Source organism: Podarcis liolepis, assembly GCF_965112155.1.
Source record: "Podarcis liolepis genome assembly, chromosome: 13".
Taxonomy (NCBI): domain Eukaryota; kingdom Metazoa; phylum Chordata; class Lepidosauria; order Squamata; family Lacertidae; genus Podarcis; species Podarcis liolepis.
Genome location: NC_139573.1, coordinates 45,606,074 through 45,615,894, shown reverse-complemented (window position 1 = coordinate 45,615,894; position 9,821 = coordinate 45,606,074). Strand labels below are relative to the sequence as shown.

Below are 9,821 nucleotides of genomic sequence, written 5' to 3'. Positions count from 1 at the left end.
GCATGATTCAGACTTGCTAGATGGAAGTTTTGTACTGGTTATTCAGGGTTTTGTTTTGGTTTTTTTTTAAAAAAAATTGTTTTACTTTATTTGTTATTTATTATTTTACATCTCGGGGCAGTTTTCCAACGGAACTTCCTTATACAAAGGCTGTTCCTACATAATGTCCAGTAGCACCTTAGAAACCAACTAAGTTTGTTCTTGGTATGAGCTTTCATGTGCATGCACACTTCTGAATTGCTGGCAGCTAAGCAACTTTAGGGATGCGGGTGGCGCTGTGGGTTGTTCTAGGACCAATCAGACTGCTGCTTCCTTGATCCTATTGTTCTAGGACCAATCAGACTGCTGCATTTTGGATCCTCTTGTAGAACCAATCAGACTGCTGCATTCTTGATCCTATTGTTGTAGGACCAATCAGACTGCTGCATTCTTGATCCTATTGTTGTAGGACCAATCAGACTGCTGCATTCTTGATCCTATTGTTGTAGGACCAATCAGACTGCTGCATTCTTGATCCTATTGTTGTAGGACCAATCAGACTGCTACATTTTGGATCCTATTCAACTCAGTATATAACACGCAGCGAGTTCCAAAGTGTTGGCCGCCACCACACTGTGCATTCAGGAGTCCCCAAAGTCTCATTCTACCTGGCCTAATTATAAAACAGGGCACTTAATTTTTAATTTTTGCTGCTGGGATTAATGTTCACGTAATGTAGCACATCATCATTGTTATTATTTATTATATATTCTCAGCTGCTGCCTTGGGCGCGTGCGAAAGAAGCCTTCAGATTCCACAAGGCACATTCGCGATGCTTTTCCCCTTTGCAAAAACCAGCATGGCTAAGCGCTCTTTTGCTGCGGCCCCTTTAAGACGCGAACTCCCTCGACGCCCTGGGGCACTGGGGAGCGTGGTCCACATTCAGAATCGGCCACGTAGGAAGCATTGGCGTTGCCCAATCAGGAAGGGGCGGGAAAAAAGCAGCAGCCAGTCGCTGAGCTCCACCAACCGCCACCGCACTCCAATCAGAGCGCGGAAAGCCAATAGCAGAGGGGGCGGGGCGGTCATGTTACTTAAACCAACCATAGGGAAACATGGGAAAGTGAGCTCTTTTAATTGGCGGGAGAGCTTTGTGGCGTCGTCCCTGCCATTGGCTCGGAATCGAACCGTGTTGACAAAACATCGCGCGTCGCTTCTCCTTTTCCGCTGTGGGGGCGGGAACAAAAGGCGTCCGCACCTCCGATTGGATAGTCGCGCAAAAACGACAGCTTTCCTCACTAATGAAACCGAAGGCTGAAGGGGGGAAAACAGCGGGCTCGGTTTCTGTGAAACAAAGCGCTCTGGTAACGTGGCCGAGGAAGAGGCGGGGATTGGTTAAAGGCGGGCTGGCGGGTAGTGGGTGTAGGCAAGTTGCGTTGCGTCGCTGGAGCTCGCGCGTGCGCAGTGGCGAGCTCCGGCTTCTGAGGTAAAACCGACCGAGCCCTTTTCGGCGGCGGGTCTGGCTTCCTATGCCCGGAGCGTAACGGTGTTGCTGAGGCGACCGGAGCGGGGAGGGCCGCTCCATGCCAGGGCCGCGAGGCCCGAGCGCTCGGCCTCTTCCTCCCGCCGCCGCCGCCGCCCTGGTGCTCCTGTGGCTGCTGCCGCTCTGCGTCCCCGTGAGGGGGTCGGCAGCGGCGGCGGCGTTCCTGGATGAGGACAGCCGGCCCGGGCTAGGGCTCGGCGGGGCCGCCGCCGCCGCGCTCCCCTTGGCGGCCGACGTGACGGTGGAGGACGATGAGGCCGGCGGCGAAGTGGCCCAAGCGGCGGCCTTCACCTCCGGGGAGCAGGAGGAGGAAGGAGCGGAAACGCCCGCGCGGGGCGGCAGCTGCAGGTGAGGCACCGGAGCGCGGCGGGGACCTCGGCAGAGGCCTGGATGCGGTTGCCTTGCTTCCGCGATCCCTGCTCTCTCCTCCATCGCTAGCCACGGGCCAGGCTCCTGTTGTTGTTGTTGTGTATATATATATATATATATATATATATATATATATATATATATATATATATATGTATATGTATATGTATATGTATATGTATATGTATATATGTATAAATTTTTTAATTAATTTTAACATATTGCTTTTCATGCATACAACAAAACTTCACTTCTTATACTTTCTTTTTGGACTTCCATCAGCACCTCTGATGATCCACCATTCTTACCACTTCTTCTGCATTTCTTAAATTCATATTGCCTTTAATTATCTTAACTAATAATTCTCCTCTTTGCCATTTTTGCAGTAATTCACCTTACAAAACCTACAAGCGTAATCTGATCGTCACAATTACTTTTCGAATAGTCTGTAAATTTACGCCAGTCTTCTGTGATGAATCTCTGGTCCCGCAGGTTTCAAATTCTTCCTGTTAATTTGTCTAATTCTGCATAGTCCATCAGTTTCATCCTCCATTCTTCTTTTGTTGGTATTTCTTCTTGCTTCTTCTTGTTGTTGTTGGTATTTCTTCTTGCTTGTTGTTGTTGTTAACAATCATCTCGCTCTTGTCCCAAGCGCCCTTCGTGATGCAGGAATCCGACTAGAAGAGGGGCTTTATAATGTCTTGGTTTTTTCTTATTTGCTTCTCCCTCTCCCAAGAATAATAATAATTATTATTATTATTTATTAAATTTGTACGCAGCCCTTCATCCGCAGACCTCAGGGCGGTTCACAGCATAACAATGCAGTATAAAAAAACAAAATGCATTATTATTATTATTATTTATTTATATCCCGCCCTCCCCAGCTGAAGCCGGGCTCAGAACGGCTAACAACAGTAAAATGTTACAACATTTAAAAATCATTTCATTATAAAATCAGTTCAAATCAGATTAATAACAAGAACAAAAGGAAGCAAGAAACCCCCCCCCCTTGCCCGCCCACCTCGTTTTTGTGTTCCTGCAGTTAACACACCATTGAGTTGGGCTAAGTGCGGAATGGACTGGCCCAAGGTATTCCTCTCAGTAACCCTTCCCTGGTTTGAAACGCTCACCAGCAATACCCTGAGTATATTTATTTGTTTCAAGTTTAAACGCAACACATCAAAACTCCACCATCCTGTTCTCACTGCGCTGCAACTTGATAGGGTTTGGGGTCTTCATCGCCCCACTTGTTGGTGGCCATTTCTGTGCGAGTTGGCGGGAGAGCCTTGTGTTTGTGTGCAAACCAGACTGCTGGAAAAGCCACAGGTGGGTGTTTATTTGGCCCTTGAGCAGTTGGATAGGTGCTGGGGATTGCATGCCCAGTGGGTGTGGCCTGAGGTGATGGTGAGTGTGGCTTGGATAGGTACACAATTGCGCATATACACAAACATGATTTTTTCTTGCTGGGGTGGAGACTAGCAGGCCTGTGGCCTCTCCAGCAGGAAAAGAAGTGCCCTTTGAATGCACTTTCCTTATTGCAGTCACACAAAATTTTGGCAGTTGGGGCAGCTTGGGTCCCTGCATGGGCTGTTACTTGCCCACATGTTCAGCGATAGATATACTTTTCTCTAAGTATTCTAATCTCAAAGGGTGGTATTTTCCATCTTTCAGATTACCTACCCACCTCTGTGTGTGTTAGGAGACAAATCTGCCTTCTTATGTGGACCTATTTGCAAAGATGCAAAAATCTGTGTGATGCTTACAGCATTCAATGCACTGTCTACCTGTTTCTGAGAACTTGTATAGTTTAGTGAGATTGTTCCTTCATGCCCTGTATTGGTACATTCCTTATGTTCTATGTTATGTTTGACAAACTATACATTTGATCACACCAGTAACGAAAGTGTTAAGTGAATAGTTTCCCAGTACAGTGGTGCCCCGCAAGACGAAAAACTCGCTAGACGAAAGGGTTTTTCGGTTTTGCGTTGCTTCGCTAGACGAGTTTCCCTATGGGCTTGCTTCGCAAAACGAAAATGTCTTGCGCTTTTTTCTTAAAGCCGCTTGAAGAGGCGCAGTTGCGGCAGACCGTGCTTCGCAAGACGAAAAACATCGCAAGACGAAAAGACTCGCGGAACGAATTATTTTCGTCTTGCGAGGCACCACTGTAGATCCATTGAGGGTGATGGCAAATGAGTACAGTACTGTATGCTGAAGTTGAAGATAATGTTACTTTAGTCATCACTTAGCCCAAAGGTAGATTTTGCAAAGTCCATGCTAGTGCTGAAACCTCCAGAGGCATTAAAATGTTTAAACCATGATCACAGTCCTTTGCAACTGTAATATTTGCATGCCTCTGGTAGTGGTAGGATTTGAAGAATCTTGTGTATGCAAGCCACTGCACAGCCTCAAAAAAGTCCTTATAGCTCATTCCTATGCAGACTTACTTTTGAAGCGACTACCATTAAATAGTCATCCATCTGCTTTCAGTACAGCCTATATGCTGTCCACCTCTCTGTCTCAGAATATTATTCATACTGTACAATCTGGCACTTGCATCTGCTTCCTTTGATCTGCTTGGATTCTTCTTTGTCTTAAGTTCAGTACTGTATGTCCAAGAATCAAATTTACCCTTTTCCCATCCCAAAGCTCTCATTTCCTTATATTTGTACAACATCACCATCCACACCATTGAACACCCACAAAGCACTCTTTTTCTTTTCACACCTTTGAAAGTGAATTCAGTGTCCAAAAGATAGGACAGTGGGACAGCCCCAAAAGCGGATGTGGTGAAAGCAATAGGGTGATTGAGAGAGGTTTAAGGGGACAAGGGGAAATGAGTGTTTTGGAGGCCTAACACACACACCCTGCCCCCGGTTCTATAATTGATTTTAAAGTACTTGAGATGTCTCAACCCAAGTGCCTCAGTTTCCTATGCATTAGCTTCTGTGCCCCCATCATGAACTCTGGGTCAGTGGCATCCCCTGGGCTTCAGTAGTAGCCTGGTGACTCTGCTGGCTCCACAAGCCAGCTAAGGCTAGAGATATGACATTTTTATAAAATATGAAGCTGCAGAAAAAGTGGTTTGTGAAAAATCAAAGTACTGTACAAACTACTTGCTGGTTAGACTTCATCTTATTTTATGGCTTTAACAGCATTAAAATTATTTATATCTTAACAAATAAAACTGTACCATATTGCATATTCATGAATCTTATAAAACAATCCTATTGGCAAAACCCCTGGCACTGCCCACCACCTCCTGCCCCTTGCTGCTGCTTGGCACCTGGCACTCATCACTGCCAGGCACTCACTGTTGCTGGTGCTTGCTGCCTCCTGCTCCTCGGCCTTGTCTGCAGTGGCACACTCCTTTACTCACGCCTGGGCTGCCCTGAAGAGGGCAAGGAGGAGGAAGATGAGCCAGGGAGGTGAGTAGGGGAGTGAACCACCACCCATAAGTGCTCTGCTGGGATTGAGGAGCAGGAGGCAGCAAGTGTCCGGCAGTGGTGAGCAGTAAGCCCCTGGCAGTGGGGACGGCTGGGTGCTGAGCAGGAAGTGGCTGCGGGGGCACCAGCTCCACCTGTGTGGGGGGGTGCATGATGGTGTGGTGAGTGGTGGCTGCTGTTGGGGGTCAGGAAGCAGGAGATGCAGCCCCCAACCAACCTCGCTTGTATTGCCGCTAGCTTCTCCTTTCAGAGTGACGCCCCGCATCAGCTTGCTTCATGGAATCCTGTGCATGTTTACTCATAAATATTACAGTGGTGCCCCGCAAGACGAATGCCTCGCAAGACGGAAAACTCGCTAGACGAAAGAGTTTTCTGTTTTGGAGGTGCTTCGCAAAACGAATTTCCTATGGGCTTGCTTCGCAAGACGACAATGTCTTGCGAGCTCCTGCTGGTTTTTTTCCCTTCCCCCCTTTTTTCTAAGCCGCTAAGCCGCTTATCAGCTGATCCGATCAGCAGATAAGCCGCTAATAGCGCTAATGTGCTAATCCTTCAATGGGCTTGCTTCGCAAGACGAAAAAACCGCTAGGCGAAGAGAATCACAGAACGGATTCTTTTCGTCTTGCGAGGCACCACTGTATATCCTTTGTTTAGTGGAGCTTACTTTTGGGTAAGTAAGCATAGGATTGCAGCCTCAACCATATGAAAGGCTTAGGCTGCAACCTCATACACATACAGTAAGCCTTTTTGAAGGCAATGGGACTTACAGGTCAGTATCTCTTAATTGCATGAGAGGTCATAGAAAGGGGGCAGGCTGGGGTTCATAATAAATGAAGATGGCAGTACCCTCTAGGTGCAGAAATGCACATTGGATATGTGTAATATATTTAAATATTTATAAATGGCACTTACATAAGAAATACAAAGTGGTGTACAAATAGTAAAAAATATAATAGTACAGTGATGATATTAGAAAAAAATGTCTGAAAACTGGTTGGTAACAAATGTCAAATGCCTTATAAAGTCCTGACATCCAAGTAGGCAAATATCTGCAAGTTATTTGGAATCAGTAAATAAGATTATATATTGTCAAATCAGAAATACTTCACTCACCCTAAGTGTTTGTTAACATCTGAGATGTGTACAGTCGTGTCTTGGTTCTCGAACGCCTTGTTACTCGGAACGTTTTGGCTCCCAAATGCCACAAACCTGGAAGTGAGTGTTTTGGTTTGTGAACGTTCTTTGGAAGCCGAACATCTGACGCGGCTTCTGATTGAGTGCAGGAAATTCCTGCAGCCAATCGGAAGCCACACCTCGGTTTTTGAACATTTTCAGAAGTCGAACGAACTTCTGGAATGGATTCCATTCGAGAACCAAGGTGCGACTGTACACAAAACACAATTTAGTAATTTTTTCGTATTATGGGGTAGTGGTGTAGAATCACTATAATACAGCTATTAATGTGTTCCAGCTTCCTATATCTGTTTGACATTCTTAATATGAAACCAGAGTACATAGTAGTAATTACCGGTAACTCCTGCTTGAGGTAGTTATTTCTGTTCTGAATAAACATGGCATCAGCCTTGAACATGATAAGGCTGGACCTGTCTTGTGACTATAATTGTTCAAACAAAAGCACTACCTTTTGGCTCTGGAAAGAATTGTTTGTCTAAAGGTATGGCTTATGAAAGAAATTACACTACTACAGTGGTACCTTGGGTTAAGTACTTATTTCGTACCGGAGGTCTGTTCTTAACCTGAAACTGTTCTTAACCTGAAGACCACTTTAGCTAATGGGGCCTCCTGCTGCTGCCGCGCCGCCGGAGCACAATTTCTGTTCTCATCCTGAAGCAAAGTTCTTAACCCGAGGTACTATTTCTGAGTTAGCGGAGTCCGTAACCTGAAGCGTATGTAACCCGAGGTACATACTCACCCTACTGAGGGTTTTCCAAAGAGATGCTCAAGAGGACTCTGAACATACTGGAGTTCAGGGATATACCATATTCCATATTTTTTGCACCATAACACTCACTTTTTTCCTCCTAAAAAGTAAGGGGAAATGTCTGTGCGTGTTATGGAGGGAATGCCTACGGGTGGCATGCCTACTGATTTTCCTCCTCTAAAAACTATGGGCGTGTTATGGTCGGGTGCGTGTTATAGAGCGAAAAATACGGTAATTAAGAGTTATCTTTAAAAATAAGAAACTTTGTCTAAAACTAAAATTTTGCTGAGACGAATCTCTGCTTGTGAGTAGGGCTCATTTGTTGAAGGGATGTCATGCAGCAGTGAGATTCAGGACGTGCTTTGCATAAGGTACAATGCAACTGCTTAACAATTGTGAGGATCTAGATCTACTGCAGTTCCACTTGCATTGTACTGTGAAAGTACAGTATATCCTACTTTGGTTGCAGCCCTGCTACTAATCTTGCTGTGCCTTTGCTCTTGTCCCCGTTCCCCAAGGGGTTGAAAAGACAAGAGATTATTCCTGTGCCAATACAAATATGTGGCAAATGGGGAAGGAAATGTTTATTTATTATTTGACTTCATTTAAGAATTGCTTCCTATGAAATGTCCTAAGGCAATTTAACAAGAAAAACCATTTCTAATCCAGTGCTTGTGCAGGCTAGGATAAAAATCTCAACTTAAAAATCTTGTTAGAAAAAGGTCTGCAGTAGCTGCTGAAAGTCAGTAGAGACAGCAGCTGCCTGATATGCAACAGAAGAGAGTTCCAAAGGATAGGTGCTGCCACATTAAACATCCCAAGTTCTGCATGGTACATAGAATAAACCTCCTGATGTAAGAGTATCTGTAGGAGGTCTGGTAGCTAATTGGCAGCTGGCGGAGTTCTTTCAGCAGCAGCATAACGTGATGGCAATATCTTCCCCAGTGAACAGTTGAACTGTTGCTTCTAGGCAAGCTTTGGAGGGAGCACCCCATGAAGCATATTGTCCAGGCTATTACAGTCCAGAAATGACCCGGCCAGAGCTGAAAAGGGCACTCCGAGGCACTCGCATCCCCTGCAACTGTAGTGATAGAAATGAAACCATGGGAACCCCCAGACTACCAAAATGCTCCTTCAGTGGGAATACGGCCCCATCTGAAGCAGGGACTTGACCAATTATCGAGAATAGATTAAGAAACTGCTCACCCACAGCTCCAATGTCTTGCCAGGATACAAACTACATTGGCCTTCATCTAGTCATCAGTCTTCAGAAACTGACCCAGGTCTTGCACAGCTCCTCTCCTTGTTACAGGAAAAATGGAAATCTAATGATTCTTCCCAATAATAATAATAAATAATAATAATTTATTATTTCTACCCCACCCATATGGCTGGGTTTCCCCAGCCACTCTGGGCGGCTTCCAACAGAATATTAAAATACAATCGTCTATTAAACATTAAAAGCTTCCCTAAACAGGGCTGCCTTCAGGTGTCTTCTAAAAGTCTGGTAGTTTTTATCTTTGACAGTGGTTTTATTTAGGTACTAAATTGGCACCCAACAGCACAACTGTTCGGGGGCTGAATACCTAGTGATATTCTATTACACCAACCCTGAAGATAGGGTTGAAATCATGGCAAAACTGTGCCCTCGGTGCCCATCACAGAGCTGGTTCATCAAGATACCATGGGCAGTGGTATCAAAAGTGTCTGAGCTATCATAATAATAATTTTATATGTACGCTCTCTTTCCATGGTTAAAACCATGCTTACAACATGACAATAGTTACCTAACCACAAACATAACAAAAGCCACAGGCAATAGATAAAACACATTAAAAAGTAGACAACCAAATTGAAACAATTTCCACATAAATCATAAGAAGATACAGTGGTGCCTCGCAAGACGAAATTAATTCGTTCCGCAAGTCTCTTCGTCTTGCGAGTTTTTCGTCTTGCGATGCACGGTTTCCCATAGGAATGCATTGAAAATCAATTAATGCGTTCCTAGGGAAACTGCCTTCAGACCAGGTCCGGGGACAGTCTGTCCCCGACCTCTTCTGAAGGCTGGGGGGGGGGGACAAGGGCTTTTCTTCCCACCCCCAGCATTTTAAAAAACCCAGGGACAGCGGAGGACTTCTCCGCTGTCCGGGGCGATCTTAAAATGCTGGCGGGCGATTTAAAAGCCCCTGGGAAGGCAGGCAGGGGGGACAAAGCCGTCAGCGACAGCGGAGAAAGGCGCTGCCTTTCTCCGCTCTCCCAGGAAGGCAGGCGGGGGGCGAAAGTCTCCCCCCCGCCTGCCTTCAAAAGCCGTCGGCGACAGCGGAGAAAGGCGCTGCCTTTCTCCGCTCTCCCGGGAAGGCAGGCAGGGGGGAGCAAAGACTTTCGCCCCCCGCCGGCCTTCAGAAGAGGTCCAGGACCTCTTCTGAAGGCCGGCGGGGGGCGAAAGTCTTTGCTCCCCCCGCCTGCCTTCAAAAGCCGTCCGCGATAGCGGGAAGCGCTTCCCTGCTATGCCGGACTGCTTTTAAAATGCTGACGGTGGGGAGCAAAG

At 46.1% G+C, this 9,821-nt stretch overlaps 1 protein-coding gene across 2 annotated transcripts in view; it reads left to right on the top strand.

Annotated features, from left to right (window-relative positions):
• Positions 1 to 1,240: 1,240 nt before the first annotated feature.
• EIF2AK3 (eukaryotic translation initiation factor 2 alpha kinase 3) overlaps positions 1,241 to 9,821 on the top strand; it is a 43,996-nt gene continuing 35,415 nt past the window's right edge. Inside the window, exon 1 of one of the 2 annotated variants that reach the window (XM_083469507.1) lies at positions 1,241 to 1,870. In XM_083469507.1, coding sequence (XP_083325633.1) covers positions 1,563 to 1,870 — 308 coding nt within the window. In that variant the 5' untranslated portion in view covers positions 1,241 to 1,562. The remainder of the gene's footprint in view (positions 1,871 to 9,821) is intronic. The other variant, XM_083469508.1, reaches the window with a different exon arrangement.